Source organism: Talpa europaea (genome assembly GCF_964194135.1).
Source record: "Talpa europaea genome assembly, chromosome: 3".
Taxonomy (NCBI): domain Eukaryota; kingdom Metazoa; phylum Chordata; class Mammalia; order Eulipotyphla; family Talpidae; genus Talpa; species Talpa europaea.
Genome location: NC_140069.1, coordinates 88,357,744 through 88,379,533, shown reverse-complemented (window position 1 = coordinate 88,379,533; position 21,790 = coordinate 88,357,744). Strand labels below are relative to the sequence as shown.

At 34.4% G+C, this 21,790-nt stretch overlaps 1 protein-coding gene across 1 annotated transcript; it reads right to left on the bottom strand.

The window, feature by feature from the left end:
- Positions 1-1,530: 1,530 nt before the first annotated feature.
- On the bottom strand, positions 1,531-20,822 carry TMEM106B (transmembrane protein 106B; the record flags this gene model as incomplete). Its single annotated transcript, XM_084229380.1, has 7 exons — positions 1,531-1,861; positions 2,576-2,629; positions 4,578-4,627; positions 4,874-5,014; positions 10,854-11,013; positions 12,469-12,532; positions 20,603-20,822. 7 exons carry the CDS (start codon positions 20,820-20,822, stop codon positions 1,723-1,725), a joined length of 828 nt encoding a protein of 275 aa, XP_084085506.1. The 3' UTR covers positions 1,531-1,722.
- Positions 20,823-21,790: the final 968 nt, after the last annotated feature.

The following is a 21,790-nucleotide window of genomic DNA, read 5'->3' as shown; positions in this document are numbered from 1 at the left end:
AGATTTTCACTAGAAACCATAATGTATTTAAAGGTGTATCTTCTTAATTATAAGAATGGGATAAATGAGTTATTGATGGATTAAGAGAAGACTGAGTAGTAAAATAAAAAATAATGAAGTTAGTATATTGCACTGATTAAAATGCTCATTTAAGAGGAAAGTTAAGGAGAGGCTTGAGTGTGTTAAAAGGCAGAAAGGTGAGCTTTATTGTCTCTAAATAATTAAATAAAGTTTATGCATTACAGTTGAGAGAGTAGATAAATAATGTATGTTTCAGATGTGTTAGGCACTTTTGGGGGGTGGGAGGAATTAATTTCTGTCACAAGGGAATAGAAATAAATTAATCTCAAGCCACTTTTACTTTTTTTGGTATCATAGGCAGCCTCTAAGCTCAGTGGTATATATTTTAAAAGTACGTGGGACTTAGTAAGTGAACAGACAAAAAGCCCAAATGAAAAATGGTACTGAAAATATAAAACAGCAAAGTGAGCAAGTCAATAACTTATATCTGAAAACAGTTTTAAATAATATTCAAACCCAAAGTAGAAAACTTTTAAAATGTAACTCCAAGAGGTATGATATCCATGTGATATGAAAAGTAACTAAAAGTTTATTTGGATATAGGTTTACTTTGACATAACCACTATAATTTAATGGCAAAATTTCTACCAATCAACGAAAGAAATAATTTTTCCTCTACTGCATTCATAAAACTGATGACTTGTACATCTAATGGCTATGAAAAAAAATTGTCTTCACAATTCTCTAATATGAAAAGCAAGATTTAAAACAAGTGGAGCATCAAAATATTCTATCCCAAATCCACTTTGTTCCTGATTCGATATATAACTGGAATCATATTCATACTCCATAGGTTTCTGAATTTCATTTTCCTATTTTATTTATTTTTACAAGCAACTTACTTTACTTTGAAACTGTATTATTTTATATGACATTATTCAAGCTATATAAAAACCATGCACAAGTTTATTTACAATATTGTACATTAAATTACTATGAAGTCACACAAAAAATTAAAAAAAATTGTAACATGGTACGAGATGTGAAATACATTATTTAGGTGCTTTTTAAAACTTTAAGTACAGAATTTTGCAAAGATTATTTGGTTTATAAGTGTTAATACAAGCACTGGCTTAACATAAGACGAACAAAAACATGTAAATAAGAATTTCAATAAATGAAAAACTAAAAACATTTAGCTAAAAGCTAAAAAATATCATGTAGCTGAAATACTACCATGTAGCAATGGTAATTTATAAAATAGGAAAAGAAGATTATTCTTTAATAGTCTTCCATGAAGACTTAGTAAAATTCTATAAAAACTTTCAGAAATAAAGTTTCTCAAATTATGCTCATCACTAAAATTATATTTTCAATAGCCACTGGAGCTCTGATTTTTAAATAATTATTTATTGTCCTTCAAGTAAAAATTTCAGTTTTCCCCTCTGGGAACAGGGTATAGAAGAAAACCAATCAGTAAATTTAGATTTAAGCAAAAGAGCCTGATACAAACATTACGAACACAGAAGGGGGAACTGTAGTAACTCCAAGTTCACATACTTTTAACTGTATTCTTTAAACAGGAATGTAAACTTTAGGTTTGTTCAATTTAAGATCTCCTATTAGAAGTACCTCGTCTTTGAGAATTTGAAAAATATCAATAAAGTATTTCTTCTTTTCCAGGGACAATTCTTTCAGTTTTTACTGTTGTGGCTGAAGTACATTTAGATATTCAGCCTGTCCCAACTGGTAAGTTGTGTTCCTTCCACAGTCAACATACTGGTACCTCTCCTGGGATATCTGTTCAGAGTGTACAAAATATGTTGTTGTCACTGTAACTCTACAAAGAAATAAATAGGGAGAAATATTCAATACCGTATATAGATACATATATAAAATTATTCAATAGTTTTCTACAGTGAGAATACTTTGATACATTAAAATTCTCTCCAGAGAGATTATTTGATTAACTCTGTGGACAATAGGTCTTTTAGGGGATATTTCTCCAACAGACAACAGAAAAGCTGGCTGAGCAGTCCTAGCCAAATAATTATATACAACAAATGCAATTTTTTCAAAACATGTTAACAAACTTAAGTTCATTCACTACATATTTTAAAATAATGATGAACTTCTTTCACAGATAAGTTAATGAAATGTCACCTAATGGCTAAAATACCAAATCTGAAATGTTTTACTGACTTAGGATGACACCCAATTTACAAACCCAACATTATTATGATTAATGAGAAACTGAACATTGAGCTAAGAGTCCTCCTCTCTATGCCAAATCAGATCATTTTCCTGAGTCTTACTAGGTCCATATTCACTATTTTAGTCAAGTGATTCTTTACTACTTCTCTCAGCTGCCATTTCCAACTTTGTAAAGTGGGATAATATTTACCTTTTGACCTTAAAGCACTCTTTTAATGCTTCCAATCCAACTGAGATGGCACTTGTAAAGATGGTGTCTATATTACAAGCCAATGTTTATACATAAATTTAAAGTTTGAACAAGGAAATGTCTCTCTCAAAAAGAAAGCCTCATACTTACTGCATCATGAGCACTATGTTATGTACTTTGATGGATATCAGTGTACAGAAATCACTGTTAAAGGAAAAAAACAATGTGAATAAATGCAAACTATGACATTATAAATTTAAAATACCTTACTTACTATTTATAATAATTTTTTCTAAAGCTAAAATACATTTACTATTAAGTCATAATAAAGAGCATTTACTGGTTGAGAATTTCCTACAATTCAAAGAACATTTACTCATTTCATGACTTCTTATTCTAAAAATATATATGCTTCCACAGTATAGCAATTATAGAGTTGTTTAAAAATGGGCTATGAATTGCTTCTACCATGTTCACCTCACCAAATTTAGTAGCCAGTTTGTTCATTGCTTAGAAACTGTACACCAGACGTCCAAAAAAATAGCCTATGACTATAATTATTTTTACTCAATCTCAGTAGTTAACAATCATTTAAATCCAACTTAATAGCTTCAAAGCTTCAAATCAATAATAGAGTATTAAACATTATTAGCATACTATTTATTCTAAAATATCAACAAATATAAGAACATAATAAAAAGTAACAGGGTATACATGATTCTAATTCTGAAAAAGTAATCTATATAATAAATTTATGTTAAATAAAGGGGTATATACAGAAAGGTTACATATGCTGAAAAGAAGAAAGGAAAGACTGGGCTGGGAAAAATGTATCAGAGAAGCTTCCCTTTATTGATCCCAGGAGGATAATATGAAAGCAGTCCAGAAGAGCACTGGACCCAGAAAGTCCCTTGAGCTGAGGTGAAACTAGAGCATGTCTTGGACATCAGAAACTAGCACTGACTGTGCCAGTTGGAACACCAAGGAAATTCAATGCCATTCAATAAAATACTTTGAGACAAATGAAAATGAGGATACAGCAAATGCAGTAACAAGAGGGAAGTATATAGTAATACAGGTTGACATCAAGAAACAGATCAAATAATCTTATCTTGCAACATAATGAAAAAGATGAATAAAACCAAAAAACTGTAGGAGGAAGGAAATAATAAAAATCAAAGCACAAATAAGTGAAATAGAAATTTTAAAAGTCGAAAACATTATGGAAACCAACAGTTTGTTCTTTGAAGAAGTAAACAAAACAAACCACTAGTTAGGCTCACAAAGTAAAAAAAGGAGAAAACTCCAATAAGCAGAATCAGAAATGAAGATGAGAAGTTACAACAGACAACTCGGAAATTCCGTATCAGAATAAATCACTATGAACATTTGTATGCCACTAAATTAAATAACCAGAGGAGATGGACAAGTTCACAGAAATATACAACCACTTAAGACTGAATTAGGAAGAAATAGAAAACCTGAATAGACCAATTATAAGCATAGAAATTGAAACAGTAATCAAAGGTCTCCCAAAAAACAAAAGTCCAGGACCAGATATTTTACTAGTGAGTTCTACCAAACCCTGAAAGAGGAACTCTTTCAAAAGAGGGAAACTTTCAAAACTCTGAACAAGAGGGAATACTTCCAAATATATTTGTAAGTTCAATATTACCCTGATAGAAAAACCAGAAAATGATGCCACAAAAAAAGTAGAATTACAGATATACCCCTGACAAACATAGATGCAAAAATCCTCAACAAAATCTCTAAAACCAAATTTAACAATGCATTAAAAGGATCATACATTATGACCAAGTAAGAATTATTCCAGGACACAACGATGAAAGAAAAAAGAACTGAGTTGATCAGAGGCCAAAAAAGAACAGTTAAAAAAATGGTCTTTTCCAATACTTCACAACATACATGAAAATCAACTCAGGATGTTAGACCTATAACAATAAAAAAAATTAGAAAAACACTCCATGACATACATTTCAGAGATAACTTTGCAGATTTGTCCCCAGCAGCAAGGAAAACAAAAGAGAATATAAACAATTCGGGACCAAACTGTACTTTTATACTTCATGTCTGTATCTTTATTCTTCATATTTTCAGATTCAACACAATAAAATTAAAAATTCAAACTTACTACATATAACTCATTTCCTCTGCTATGACAGTAGGTACTGTGTAATCAATCTGAAAGGCAAAAAAAAGAAAATAAGCAGAGAAAAAAAAAATCAAGAATTTCAGAGATATTTTTTTAACTTCTCAGTTTAGAAATCTCTCACTTTCAGTTTGATTTTAAGACTTCTTCTTATACTTGCATAGGATACATTTCAAAGTAAAGTTTTTGAGGAAATCCTCCACCACCCTAAAGTTAATACAATACATAAAACTGAGACTTATTTGAGTCATCCAAAGTATTTCATGACTGAGGCTTACTTGTTTCATATCCCGTGGACCAATATTGGTTATATTGTTTAAGCGTGCCTTTCCAATAACTGTTTTTGAAAACTGAACTTGAGCGGTGATGTTTTCAACTTCAACAGAATAGAAATTATTGTTTGTTATATTTAATGTGTTCTACAAAAGAAAGGAAGCAGAAAATGTAAAACGTTAATCTGAAAATAAGCATAATGAGTACTCCAAATTTAAAGAAAATCATTTCAGTTACGGCAATGCTTTATTCCTTAAATGTCAAAGAATATTAAATGAACTAATTTTATTCATGATCACTATATCTATAAATATGCCTATAGTAAACACATAATTAAAATAAAATTTTACTAGATGCAAATATACATGTCTTTACATACTATATTTGTAGGCTGCTTCCTAGTGTATTATATATAGATGGCCATTTAAAACATTAAATGGTACTTTAAGTAAACTGCTTAAAAAAGTTGTCATTTTAATTTATATATGAATAAATATTTATAATGGGGATGAAATAGGACAGGTTCAAATCCAACCAATTAAAAAAAAGCAGAGTTGTATCATTTCTAAACTAAGTATCATTCCACAATTCTAACTCACAACTACTATCTCAAATTATCTTCAAAAATAGTCAATAAATGTAGGAAAACATGTTAAATCAAGATATTACAGATAAAAGTCTCTAAAGCAATCACAGCAAAAAATACCATAAATAAAACAGACACTAAATGATAAATCTTGAAGAAATAATTCTATAGAAGATACAGCAGTAGTTACCATCTATAATTTCACATGGAGTCCTTACAAATTAAGAAGACAAATATTTAACAGGAAAAAGGAACAAGAATATAACTAAAAATTTTATTATAAGTGCAAATATAAATAGCCAAGAAACATTTTTTTCAAATTCTCTTACAGTCAAAAAAACATTAACTCTAGTAAAAATGGAATATTGCTTATCTCTATCAAACTAGTAAAACTTGCAGAAAGTGACATTTTCTTTCTGGCAAGGACAGGGTAAATATGTGAACCACTAAAGTTATTTTGCCAAGTAATCTTGCAATGGCCACAAAAAAAATTAATGTGTATACCCTTGACAGAGCAACACTATTTTTGAGTATCTACTTCACAGAAATACAAATATTAGGCTCTTAATATCAGTATTCTTTGTGGGTGGAGAAGCAAAAAACAAAACAAAACCCTTGAAACTAAAAGGAATGCTGATCCTTAACAAAGAATGATTGAAAATTATTATGAGTCATTAAAAACAGTACACTAACTTTAAACTAGATAACAGATTTCTGCAAAGCATTATCACATAAGAAAACAAACAAATATTTTGTTGACACAATGATTTTAGAAAGATTGAACAAGTGAATTAATATTAATATATGGAGAAAGAAATGGAAAGATGTAATGTGGAATAAGTAGAAAGGAGAATATACTCAAAAAAATTTTAACAGATATGCTAGAGATTAAGTATATGATCACATTTATGCATTCATTTAAATTATAGTTATAAATATGAAATGAATTCCAATCAAAATTTCAATGTCATTCTTCAAAGAAATAGAACAATTATTGATGAAATTCATATGGAATCACAAAAAACCCCGAATAGCCAAAGCTCTCCTGAAAAAAAAAGAAGGGAATGGAGGCATCAGACTCCCAGACTTCAAACTATACTACAAAGCCATAATCATCAAAACCGCATGGTATTGGAACAAGAACAGACATACAGACCAATGGAATCGAATAGAAAATCCAGAAATAAACCCACAGGTTTATGGTCAACTAATCTTTGACAAAGGAGCAAAGACTATGCATTGGAGCAAAGAAAGTTTGTTCAATAAATGGTGCTGGGAAAACTGGGTCGCTACATGCAAAAGAATGAAGCTTGACCCCCACCTCACACCATACACAAAAATCAACTCAAAATGGATTAAAGAACTAGACATAAGACCTGAAACCATAAAATATATAGAAGGAAATATAGGCGAAACACTACGTGATTTGCACATCAAAGACATCTTTACAGACACATCACCCAAAGCAGTGATAGTGAAGGCAAAGATAAACAGCTGGGACTTCATCAAATTAAAGAGCTTTTGCACAGCAAAAGAGACAATAACAAAAACAAAGAGAAACCCCACCAACTGGGAGAACATTTTTGCACCCAACACTAATGATAAAGGACTGATCACAAAAATCTGCAAAGAGCTGATGAGACTCAACAACAACAAAGAAAATAATCCAGTCAAAAAATGGGCAGAAGAGCTAAAAAGAAACTTCTCTGAAGAGGAAATGCAAATGGCCAACAGGCATATGAAAAAATGTTCAACGTCACTTGTAATCAGGGAAATGCAAATCAAAACTACCATGAGATACCATCTTACACCAGTGAGAATGGCACATATTAAAAAAACTAGCAATAACAAATGTTGGCGAGGGTGTGGAGAAAAAGGAACTCTTCTGCACTGTTGGTGGGAGTGCAAACTGGTCCAACCACTGTGGAAAGCTGTGTGGAGATTTCTGGACCTACTAAACATAGAGCTTCCATATGACCCAGCAATTCCACTCCTAGGTATTTACCCAAAGGACACAGAAACATCAATTCCAAAGAGCACCTGCACCCCTATGTTTATAGCAGCACTGTTTACAATAGCTAAGCTTTGGAAACAACCCAAATGCCCAAAAATAGATGACTGGATCAAGAAGATGTGGTACATATATACCATGGAATATTACTCAGCATTCAAAAAAGATAAACACATGCAATTTGCTGCAACATGGATGGCGCTGGAAGGGATCATGCTCAGCGAAATAAGCCAAAAAGAAAAAGAAAAATACCGGATGGTCTCACTCATAGCAGGAATCTAGAAAACTTAAATAAGGGACCAGGAAAATGAATAACTATAAGAAAGTGAAAATCAAAATCAACAAAAAACTATGAACCAGAGACACTTTTAGGGGGGCGGGGGCGGGAGGGGAGGGATTGGGGTCAGAATGGGGGGCTGCAATTGTATGGGGAATATAACAATAAAATTTATAAAAAAAAAAAATAAATAAATAAAATTCTTTCAAATACTAAAAAAAAAAAAAAATGAAATGAATTTCATAGATAAGTAATCTTTACTAAATATATAAATATGCTCATCTACTTGAGTCTTAATACCCATATCAAGTCCATTTCTGGACATGATAGGAAAAGAATTGTTAATATGATGTCAATGAACCTTTTGATACAGATCAAGGAATGGGATTCAGGAGAATCTTGCAATTTTCTATACAAGCAAAAATAATGTTAGTCTCTGTCTTTCTCTGAAGTGTTCACAACAGTCATTATTAAAGGGATCAATGATAAAAAACAGGTTGAGATCAAAGAGAACTGTAAGTACTAGAAAAAGATATATTTGGAATTAGGGAAAAAAAACACAAAAATCAGGAAAGTGAGGAAAAATAAGACAGAACAAAAACTTAGTACTAAAAGAGGCATTTTGTTTCTGAGAGCACTGAGAATTCACTTAATTTGTAAATCAAGAGTTCATAATCATAAGCTTTTACATAATTTATTATCAAAGACCTTTAGCTATTATCTTTTATTGACATTTTCAGTTTATTCTAAAGAAATGAAATCTAAAATGGAAACAAAATTTTAAGCACAGAGATATTTTCTGAATATTCATAACAGTAAAAGTGAGCATATATTAAGAAAATTATTACAATGTAGCCATGGAAAGAGTTACATGTGACTGACTGAACACTTAATATGAAAATGTAGTGAAATCACAGTTAAAATGCACATGTGGGGCCTCCCCTGGTGGCGCAGGTGGTTGAGTGCAGCGCTGTGAAGCTGTCCGCAGCCTCTGCAGTGCCGGTTCGATCCCGGCCAGGCCGGTGAGGGTCCCACGGCAGACCTCTCCTGTCTCGCCAGCTGCTCCCCTCAGCAGTGTATTTCAGACTGTCTGTTCTGTTCCCCGCTCTGTCTCTGGTGAATCCTCTCACCCTCCCACACATCTGGCCTGTACCCCAGTTCTTATATAAATAAATCTTTAAAAAAAAAATAAAATGCACACGTGTATGTACTTGCACACTTGTATATGTACCTTTATAATGACAGGACTGTATGACTACATTTGTAACTATATTCAGGTATGTGAACATATATTCATTATTAGCAGATATATACACATTAATAGTTAGGCCCAAATAATAGCAGTAAACATTTTCACATGTTACAGTATTTTTCAAATGTTATCTAAAAGTATTTTTTTATATGTGGAAAGACAATAAATGTTATAAAAAAGCAATGAGTAGTACTTACATATAGTACTTGATGTAAGAAACAAAGCAACATTATTATATACCTTCAACATTTAAAATACTGATAGAGAACCTACAGATATCTTGGATTTATTTTATTGTCAATAAATTAAATCTAATATGCATTTTTTTAAAGATTTACTTTTATTTATTTATGCATACAAGAACTGAGGTGTAGGCCAGAGGTGCGGGGTGAGAGGATTCACCAGAGACAGAGTGGGGAGCAGAACAGGCGGATCTACTGAAACACACTACAGAGGGGAAGAGCGGGGAAAAACAGGAGAGGTCTCGGTGCCATGTGTTAGCTCCCTGCCTAGGGATTGGAACTCATGCTCTAATGGCTTGCTATAGCCTGACAGCACTGACTTTAATCCCTGCACCACCAGGGAGGCCCAAATCTAATAATCACTTATTTAAGAATCCTTTTTTATTTAGTCTCTCTCAATTTAATTACAGCTATTATCCCCAAATGTGGGAACTCCTTATTTAAAGTAAAATTATATTTACATGTAAATATACTCTCTGGCATTTAAAATGAAAAGTCACATGGCTTTATTATTTTTTATTATAAATTTATAGTATTTGATATGATAATAGGCTCTGGAGATAGGCAAAAAATATCTGGCCACTGCTATAAACATTGTACAAAAAAGGGAAATTATTGTATGTTCTTTGTTTCAAATGTCTGTTCAAGTAGGAAAAAACCCAACAACTCCCCAGTCACATAAAATGATTTACAATTAGCAATGTGTTGTGAATAGTTTATGCACATATATATATTTGTTCCATATAGTTGTTTTTTAAGAGAAAAACTTAGATTGACAACTTTTGACAGTAAGTTATGGGACTAAGTGGATTCATAGTTTTTTCCTGCCATTAAACAGCAATCCTACTTTAACATACCATTTTCTTTCACTTCCTATACTGTCCCTCCACCCATCTACCGACACAGGCATTTCTACTTCAAGCATACCAACTATATTTGCAAGGAAAACCAATTAAAATCTACTATCACTCTTCCAAACAGATCATGGCCACACAGATAAACTGTGAGGCTCAAAGTCACTAAGGATAGCCAATGTCATAATCAGTGCATATCTTCTTTTTAAAGAACGCAGTAGTTTGCACATACTACTTTTTTAGTTAACATGTAAGACAGGTAGAAGGTCTTCCCTGAGGATCTTGTTTTTTGTTTTGAGGAGTGGAGTGACTGCACAGTCCTAAAAACCAAGGTCCTGGGGAACACAGGGCATTTTCATACATACTAATTTATAGCAAAAGCAAGCATGGTCTGTTAAAGATGGCAAATCTCTGTTTATTTCATTGTCATTAATTAAACAATATTCAAGGAAAGAAAAATATATTTATTTATAATACCTATCAAATCAACTATATTAATACCTCGGCAGGAGTGATCAGAGCAAATGTTGAAAACAGACTATAAATACTCCTTTTACATTCAATTAATTGCTTAGTTCATTTTACCCTCCTAAATGCTAAAGAATTCTGTATACATAATTAACAGTGTTTATTTACCATTTTCAGGAGAATCACTAATGGTAAAGAAAATCATTACAGCAAAGGCACAGGTTAACAGGAACAAAGGTTTTATTTAACATGGTAAGAAATAAATCAAATATTTTTAGTAAGAATTTGTACTTACAGTGATGTTCAAATATACCATACGCTTTTGAACATCATAACTGACGTATGCTGATTTAACGCCGATGTATTTCACATCAATAGAGCGAGGGAAAAGGAAATACACAGCCAATCCAGAAAGGAGTAGACAGACAAACACGGAAACCACCACATACAGTTTTCTGAAAAGAAAATGAAGTATTTAAATATATGTGCATCAAAAATTACATAATAAAACATCTATAAAAGATACTTTCAACTGGAGTCTTCCCTTCTTATATTAGCAGATAAAAGATGTATTATTCACCAATATTTTACATTATGAAAGTACTGAGCAGTACTGAGCAGAGTTATGTCTGAATCTATTATATGTTACAATGTTTTATTTTTAAATTTTTTATTTTTGGGCCTCCCAGGTGGCGCAGCGGTTGAGCGCTGGGTTGCGAAGCTGCCCACAGCCTCTGCAGCGCCGGTTCGATCCCCGGCTGCTCCCCGGCCACTGGAGGAGGGTCCCACATGGCGCGCAGACCTCTCTTGCCGCCCGCTGCTCCCCTCAGCAGTGCACTTCAGTCTGCCTGTTCTGCTCCCCACTCTGGCTCTGGTGAATTCTCTCACCCTCCCGCGCTTCTGACTGTACCCAGTGCTCGTATAAATAAATAAAAATAAATCTTAAAAAAAAGTCTTTAAAAAAATAAATAAATTTTTTATTTTTATATATTTATGCAAGAACTGGGGTGTAGGCCAGAGGTATTGGGAGAGGGGGAAGGAGAGAGGATTCACCAGAGACAAAGTGGGGAGCAGAACAGGAGGATCTACTGAAATACACTGCTAAGAGGAGCAGTGGACGAGGCAGGAGAGGTCTGCTGTGCCATGTGGGTTAGCTCCCTCGTGAGGGACTGAACTCAGGCTGCAGAGGCTGGTGACAGCTTGATAGCACTGAGACAGTAACCCCTGCGCCACCAGGGAGGCCCTACAATGTTTTTCTTAAAATATGACTTACCCATACACAGTGTTGTAAACTAACCTTATCTCAATAAAAATTTTTTTAAAAAGATGAAGACTGTGATTTTTAGGCTTATTATAGAAGAACATTAATGCAGTCATTCCCAAACTAGGCTGCATATTAGATTCAAGATGGGAAGTTTCTTTTTTTTTTTTTTAAGATTTATTTATTTTTATACAAGAGCCGGGGTACAGGCCAGATGCACGGGAGGGTGAGAGGATCCACTGGAGACAGAGTGGGGAACAGAACAGACAGACTGACCGAAATACACTGCTGAGGGGAGCAGCGGGGCGAGACAGGAGAGGTCTGCTCGCCATGTGGGTTGCTCCGAGGCCGACGGGGATTGAACTGGCACTGAAGAGGAGGCAGACAGGCCCACAGCGCTGTGCTCAACCAAGATATGAAGTTTTATAAACACATAGATTTTAAGACTTCTTTCTGAATTCATGAAAGCAAAATTTTGGTACTCTCTCCAAACTAGAGCCAAGTGAGTCCTCCATTTTAGTGGATTATTCTCAAAATTATTTGTTAGAATGGAAGTTTAATAGTATTAACTAGAGCAATTACACATAGTTTGAAAAGGGAAAAAAAATACAAAAAACAAAACAATTGCCATTTTCTTATAATCACTTACGTTCTTCTTGGTCTTAATCTCTGATCACTATATGGAATCAAAGCCACCAGTTGATTTTCTTGCCCTAAAATAAAAAGAGAGTTTAAAAACTTACTACATGATTTATTAAAAATATAATGGTTCCCTAGGCAAAGTGGTTTAGAAAACCAGAATATCATCTGATTCTCATCTCATTCCTTTAGTAAACTCTCAAAATCTTCAAAAAGCATGCAGTATAAACGGATGTCCAGAGCAGATTTTTTTTTTCCATACCTAGATATCTAGCTAATTGAAATAGCATTAGGAATGATAGAGTTCATTCTTGTAACTGTTTCTTACAATGAAAAAAATCTAAAAAGTCCTCACCACACCTTCCTTCAACCTCTTAATACTCTGATTAAGACTCTGATTTGGTTATTTGGCTAAGAACAGAAGCTTTGGGCCTCCCTGGTGGTCCAAGGGGTTAAGCACCGCAGTATAAAGCAATCCACAGCCTCTGCAGCACAAATTCCATCCCTGGCCAGCCAGGGAGAAATCCACATGGCGAGGCAGACCTCTCCTGTCTCACCCGCTGCTCCCCTCTGCAGTGTATTTTGGTCTGTCTGCCTGTTCAGTTCCCCAGTCTGTCTCTGGTGGATCCTCTCACCCCCCACATCTCTGGCCTGTACCCCAGCTCTTATATGCATAAATAAATAAATCTTTAAAAAAAAAAAAAAAAGAGAACAGAAGCTTCTGGGCCTTCCTGGTGATGCAAGGGGTTAAGTACCAGCAATATGAAGCTAAGGGCAGTCACGGCAGCATGAGTTCTATGCCAGGCCTGGGAGCTAACCCACATGGCACAGCAGACCTCTTCTGTCTTGCCACCTGCTCCCTCAGCAGTGTATTTCAGTCAATCTGCCTGTTCTGCTCCCCACGCTGTCTCTGGTGAATCCTCTCACCTCCCTGCACCTCTGGCCTAGACCCCAGTTCTTGTACGCATAAATGAAATAGATCTTTAAAAAAAAAAAAGAATAGAAGCTTCTTCTGTGTCCTGAAATCCTTTTAACTACCAAGGTTTCTACATTATCCCCCTTGAAAAACCAAAATTGACACATACTAAGTCTCACACAAAAGCCCTTACATAATGAGCCTTCCAGGCAGGAGTCTTTGCAGTCACATAACTCACCACATTAAACCACTTCAAAACACATTATTTTTTTCTTACATTGACCTATATCCATATACTTTAATGGAAAAACGGGCCTGTAAATGCCAATTTCCCAAGTTACCATTATTTAACGTTTTATATTACCTATTAAAGCAACATTAACAAATTTAGATCTTTTTTTCCAAGTGTTCCATAATGCTTCCATTATTCCTTCTGGACATTCCACTGCTCTCGTATCATTTAAACTTCCCCCACCACACACACATACACATACAGTTGACCCTTGAACAACAGAGGGGTTAGTGGTACTGAGCCTACACACAGTTGAAAATTATTGTATAAATTTTAACTGTCCCAAAACTTAATTACTAATTGCTTGCTGTTGATAAGAAACCTTACCTTTAACATAAGCCATCAATTAATATATATATATTTTTTTTTTAATAGAGGCATGTTTTATTTATTTATTTGTTCGTGTATACATGCACTGGGTACAGTCAGAAGCGTGGGAGGGTGAGAGAATTCACCAGAGCCAGAGCGGGGAGCAGAGCAGGCAGAAGGACCGAAGTACACTGCTGAGGGGAGCAGTGTTGTACTTACTATATACTGTATCCCTATAATAGAGTAAGCTAGAGAAAAGGAAATATTTCAAGAAAATCATGAAGAAAAAATACTTCCACGGTGTTATGCTATATCTATCAATACTGTTATGTTTATGTCCTCTGGTTATAAGAAAATTCTTGTATAAGTGGATCAGAGGTCAAATTTTATAACCCAAACACAATTAAAATTTACTCTTCGCTTGTGACAATGAGCTTATAGAACATTTAAGTTCAAATAACTGATTATAAAGGGGTAGGGCAACAGCCTTGTTTCACACAATGACATGTGAATACAGAAGCAATGCATGGCTATATATGTCTGTGTGTGTGTGTGTGTGTACATGTCCCATCTTGGCCAATGGTGTTCATTTAGGTAAGCCACAACCCCAGTCAAAATCAACCTTTTAGCTACCTATATTCATAAATAAATGTGGATAGATAAAACTGTGTTCACTGGTCTCATTTAATATCAGTAATTTCAAATGGTCCTTAATAATACCAACAAACATACAATATATCTGTCCATAGTTTCCATTTTCAGTTTGACTCTCAATTATATTACTTCATCTCTCAAACTTCTAATACCTTCTTCCCTACCCTTACTCATTAGCTCATGGCGTGGCAAAAGGAAGAGAACTTCCAAGAGGTCCCATCACTGCAACCACCACAGCTCCTATATCCATACACTCCATCTGCTCTCCTATCACTAAGAGTAAACTATGTTCCTTTGCAAAAAAAGCCCTCTGCACTTGTGCACAAAAATCTAATAACCTCCCATCGCCAGCATTAATGTTTTCATGTTTTCTTTATGGGATCATTCTCATCAGCATATAAACATATTATTCACTCCATTAAAAAAAAAAACAAAAAAAAAAACTCTCTCCTGTGATCCCAACCAATATGACAGCTGAAGAAAGTTCTTGCTTTGCTCCTTGCCCAGGGAAACCATGTTGGCTTGGGGTAAAACTGGAACAGCCCACTGGATATGAGACAACACAAAGCACAGAGGAAACACAGGAGAGGGTCATGTATCATTGAAAAGAAAGTAGGTGGAAAGAAATGCCTGGAGGCTGCAAGATGGAGTGAGGGGACATAAACAGGGAGTCTGGGGTAGGGAGAACAGCAAGCTAGTGGAGACACATGCCCCTGAACAAGGGAAAAAAACGTATGGAGGAGTTTGGATGCTCAAGACTACACCCCCTTCCCCACCCATCAGAATTGGTATTTACCTCAAGGTGCACGGACAGTGCACAGACAAAAGAATCCCAGACCTGGAACTCAGGAGGAATATTGGTGGTATCATAAAGACAAGGCAGCCCCCACAACCGCCAAACATATCACCACCAGCAGTTGGACTTTTCCCAGCACCTTCCCTACCCTGACTCAGCAACAGCAAAAACAGGTCTCAGTAATTACGTAAGTTAGCAAAGGCCAAAAAATCAATTCAAATCAAATCAAACCATAGTGCCATCTGCAGAAAAAGTAAAAGTAGCTCAACTCTTCAAACTTCTGCAACAAATATTTTTAAAAAGGGTAAATTAAAAGCAGCAGGGTGACCAGACAAAAAATGTAACACAAGGTAATTGGAAAACCTAAGGGAATATTATGTCATGAGAACAAAATTTTCCAAAATATTAACTACAAAGACATGAATGAGTACCATTCTCTGAGTTCAACATTGCTATAATAGAAACTCAAAAGGCAGACAGAGTGATACGAGGTAACTCAGAAAAGCTAATCAAAGAAATACAAGAGAATTAAGGAAAACCAATGAATAATCAGAAATAAAATGAACAGAAGGTAGAAAATAAAGCTTTGAATCCAAAAATTACAAAACTTCAGGATGCAACTAGCTCAATAAACAAGATTAAAGAAACTCTAGAGTACGAAAATGAACAGTGTAAAAAATAAATATTACAATAAAAAAACTCTAGAGAAAGCCACAGAAGCAACAGACCAAACAATCAGATCACCTCAAAGACAGTAATGCACAAATGACCCAGGAAGAAAAACAGAAACACAAAGTAAAATAAATGAAGATGCACATTGAGAATTATCAGACTCATGAGGAAAAGCATCATAATGCTGTCCCAGAAGTGGGAGAGAAAAAGGGAAAGAGAGTGCTTATCGAAGAAATAACAGAGAAAAAATACCCAAGCCTGGGGAGGAACTGAATATACATGAAGTACATAAAGCCATAATAATACCTAATTATCTAAATGCAGTGAGACATACACCAAGACACATGGTAGTAAAACAAGAGTTCAAAACAAAACAAGCCCTCTGAAGGTACCTAGGGGAAAAAAAGGACAAAACATAAAGGTATTACCATCAGGCTTTCAATATAGGCAAGGAGAGAATGGAATGACATAAAAAATACTCAAAGAATACAGCTAAGAACACTATATACTGTAAGGCTCTTTCAGATGAGGGAGAATAAAGGCCTTCCCCAACAAACAAAAGCTGCAAAAACTGGCCGACACTAGACCTTCAAGAAATGTTGAAAGGAGTTCTCCTATCTAAATCAAAAAGAAAGGCCACAAAAAAAACTGGATATGGATAGAAACAGAAAAGGAGAAAATAGTGGTAGCAGATCCTCATATATCAATAATCACCCTAAATGTAAATTAACTAAACTCACCAATTATGAATCAAAGAGTGACTGTTTTGGAAAGAAAACAAAACTCAATTTTCTGGACTCTCCAGGAGACCCAGCTGAGTGCCAAAGTAAGCACAGATTCAAAGTAAAAAGTTTAAAAAAAATCCCACAAGCAAATGAGACCAAAAGAAAGAGAAGGATAGTCATACAGAGAAAACAGACTTTTAGTTGAAAAAGATTAACAAGAGACAGGGATGGATATTACATAATAATAGTTTAGGGTACAATACATCAGGATATTAATACTCATAAATTCAAGAAATGATGAAAACTAGATAACTACATGCAAAAGAATAAAACTAGATCCCTATTTGACAACCATACACAATAGATAACTCAAAATGGATTACAGATGTAGACATAAGACATAAAACCTAAAATACACAGAAGAAAATATAGGTAAAACATTGAAAAAATGAATTCAGGGATTTCTTTGGGGACTGACAGTAATGGCAAGGGGTGCAACAACAAAATTAAATAAATGAAACACCAAGCTAAAAAACTTCTGTACAGTGAAAGAAAGTATGATTTAAGGCATGATCATACAGATAAGGGTATAATATCTAAATTACTCAAAGATGTCATAAAACTCCACAGCAAGAAAACAACCCAAGGAATCAGTGAAAGAGTTAAATAGACACTTCTCTAAAGAAGACAGACAGACAACAGGCATATGAAAAAAAGTGCTCGTAATCAAATTTCATCAGAGAAATTCAAATCAAAACTATAATGAGCTACCACCACATACTCATGAAAATGGCCAATATCAAAAAGGAAGAAAGAACAATTGTTGGTAAAGTTGTACAAGAAAGGAAAATACCCCATCCAACAATATTAGTGGGAATGCAGACTGATACAATTCCCATGGAAAACAATATGGAGGCTCCTCAAAATGTTAAAAATAGATCTACCATATGACCTAGCAATTCCAAGGTATATACCTGAATACAGAAATACTAAGTCAAAAAAATATATACATTCTCATGTTCATATGGAAACAATGTAAGTGCCTGAGAATAGATGAGTGGATTAAGAAGAGTTGTATGTTACACAATGGGATATTACTCACCAATCAGAAAAGATGAAATCTTGCCATTTGTGACAACACAGATAGAACTGGAGATTATGTCAAGGGAAGTGAGCCAAAAGGACAAAGAGAGATACTAGACAATTTCATTCATACAAAGAAAAAGGCAAAATTAAACCAAAATAAACTCTAGAAATCTGACTACGGAAACTGAGGTTACCAGAGGTTAATGGGGGAGGAGGGAGAGCAAAATGGGGAAGGGGCACAAGGAACTATGCTGGGGGATTATGTGTGTTCTGATGGTGGCTGGGTGTGGTAATATACATCTGAAGAACTGTGATTCTACACCCTATATCACATAGTTTTTAAATCAAAGTTACAATAAAAATTCAAAAAAAATTAAGTGATCACTTAAAAAAAATCCCTCTCCTGATCTCATCACTTCCTTCAGCTATCAAATCTCTTCTCTCCTTTCAGCAAAAATCCTTAAACACTTATTTTTTCTCACTATATAAATCAGCTCCTCCTATGATCTCTTGATCTTGGTTTTGGAGGTGTGAAAAGCTGACATCTGAGAAACCATCTTTAAATGAAGCAAGGGAGTTATTACTGAAAAACTGTATTATCTATCTACACTGAACTGGGCTAAAGACCTTTCTACTGGGTCAAAAAGCAATAGTCTTGGGCCTTCCTGGTGGCGCAAGGGGTTAAGCGCAGCACTATGAAGCTATCCTCAGCCTATGCAACATGAGTTCAATTCCCGGCTGGCCAGGGAGATACCCACATAGCACAGCAGACCTTTCCGGTCTCACTGCTCCCCTCAGCAGTGTTTTCAATCAATCTGCCTGCTCTGCTGCCCACTCTGTCTCCGGTGAATTCTCTTACCCTTCTGCACCTCTGGCCTGTACCCCGGTTCTTGTATGCATAAATAAATAAATAAATCTTTAAAAAAAAAAAAAAAAAGGTCTCCAGTGGCTGCTACATCACCAAATCCAATAGTTAGTTCTCAGTCCTCACATTACTTTGTCTGTAGGTAGCATCTGACATAGTTGATCACTCTTTCCCCCCTGGTACTAAAGAGGAGAAAATATAATTTTCCCTCTGTCCTTTTAAGTTCTTATTTAATACATCCCTGCAGTAAATTACAGACATTAGCAGAAACACAAACAAAAGTAATATGTATACCTCCTGCATATATGGGAGTTACCCAGGGAAACTAAGTAGTCAAAACAGCCTAAGCCATCTCTTTAAATAACATTTTCAGATAAGGGTAGGATGTGGGGAAGGAATGGGAAGAAGGTCAGTTATGAGAGGTTATCAGGAAAGGACTGTAAACAAGGCACGGTATTTATGCGTATTTAAGTTTCTGCTTTTTCCACTGATAAGAAATAGAGAGATTTGATCACCCGCCTATTCTTGGGTACTGTGAGGGGCACACCCAGAAAAATGGATTTTTGTTTATACATGTAAATATGTCCTATGAATGGTGAACTTTTTACTGAGTTCTTCCTATGTTTGTTGTTTCTTAAAAATAACTAGGTCAAAAAAATATACACCGAAGAGACATATTTTGAGGTAGCAAATTTTGCTTCCCTCGTTCATTCTTCATTCATCTTCTAAGACATCACAGGAAACAGGGTTTTCCTCCTTCTACTCTAACTGCTCTTTTTCAGAGTCCTTTGCTCAGTTTTTGCCATGTCACTGACTTTGAAATGCTAAAATGCTCCAAGGTTCAGTGTTAAGGTTTCTTCTTTCTATTCACACTGATGAGCCTGGTACTTTCGTCCAACTGGCTTTGTCATCTATGTACTGAGGGGACCACTAAGCCTTTATTATAATTGTTTACTGAACACATCAAATAGTAAATATACATCTCCAAATGACTATATCTAAAATCGAGCTTATGCTCTCTCCTATGACACACAGTCAAGTCATTTGTCTGTCTTACATTGGTGGTAGAGTGGTGAGCATAACTGCCTTCCAAACCTTTTCTGTATCTTAAGAAATATTCCATTCTTCCTATGCTGGGGGGAAGAAAATGTTGGAGTTAGCCTTGATTTCTGTTTACCCACAATCCTATTCTGGACTTATATCACATACCAACTTCAAGCAAGCAGAAAATGAGACTAGCACCAGGTACATTTATTATTTCTATTGTTGCCACTACAACTCAGGTAGCTTTCAAACAACACAGGGGGTTATTCTCTTCTGTCTTCCCCCATGATATGCCAGAAACATATTTTTTTTCTGTTTGGCTCATGTTCCTATACCAACCTCCCTCATGTAATTCCTTTTCAAAATAATTATGGTATGATCAGCTTATTATTATTTTTTAGATATTTAAAAATAACACGTCACCAAATCATTTACCTTGCTCAGAACACAAATTACAGCAAAGAGACATGCTAGGAACTTAAATGATGTCAAATGTAACTAAAAGTTTTCAGTCAGGAGACAAAGTATATTTGCTTTTACAGCACATAAGAAAGAAAAAATTTTGGAATTAAAGTGGTAGTTCACATTACTGCTTTAACAACCTTAATTCATACTTCCACACTTTTTTTTGGTATTGCTTTAACTAAAAGATAACTGGCAGGCAGTTTTAACTTTAATTCTGAGTCTTTAAAACATAAAGGGTTGTGCTTAGACCTATGGACTTTAATATTTGTTCAAATGCCAAGAAGCATAATTTAAAGAAAAAACAATGTGACATTACATACCCCTAGGAATTCTTCCTGTTCCTTGACAAGTGGGGCAAGTGACACTGTCTCTTCCTGTAAATTCCACATATGGAAACTGAGAGACATCTCCATTTCTTGTATCTTCATTATGGACTTCATTATTAATCAATCCATTCCTGATATTTTCAGTTGATGTGAGTCCATCATAGGTGTCTTCATTATTTGAATGCAAAGGTAAATGAGAAAAAGACTTTCCCATGTCTAAAAATAGAGGGGAAAAGTACACTCAATACTATAGATTATTTAAAATACTAAATATGTAGATATACTAAGTCAAAAAAAGAATGTAAAAGAACACTATAGGCTATTTATATAAATTTAATTAATTAGGACAAGCTTTAAACTATTTTTTAAATTAGAATTACATTCAATCAAAATAATGTGGAATATGGGAGCTTAAGTCTAAAAGTATTTTTCTGACAAAATTTTATGAAGCAAAATCATATAAGACTTTTGATGAAAATGGGCTTTCAAAGAACATTAAAATTTGACAAATGTCTACACTTTCTGAAAAGAAAAAATGCAGGCATCACTTTAATTAAAATAAAATAAAAATACTTTCAACTTTTAAACCAATTAGCTCTGAAGGCAACAGCTGCCTTTGGCAAATTACAGTTAAGTATCATACAAGGTAATTTCAAAGTAGCATTTTTTAGCTTTTTAAAAATTCATACTCCTTTGTGACAAATAAAATTCACAATCATCATTCTCACATCTCATACTTTAAGCATTTCAACATCTACAACAAAACCAGTTGACATCAAATCCTGCAGGTTTTTCTTTCACTTAACAGCTAGCAGAGTTAAAATAACAAAATTAACATTCTAAAATATTAAATATAATTCATCAATAGAAAGCAGCAAAATTTGGAACATTAATATGCAAAATTTTAGGACAGTGCAAAAATAACACCGGGAAAACTAAATACAAATTTAAAGTCAAGTAAGATTATTTAGTACTTGAATCTTTACAAAAATGACCTCTGCAAGTAGGAAACACAATAACATTGCAGTTAAAACTTTAAATCATATAATCCAATCTGCTGATATTCTCAGGGAAAACTAATAAAGGGGAACATCAGAATTTAAAAATAACATTTCTAAATTTGACCATATATTTTTTATTGGTTTCTAAAAATAGATTAATACAGCTACTATAAAATGAATT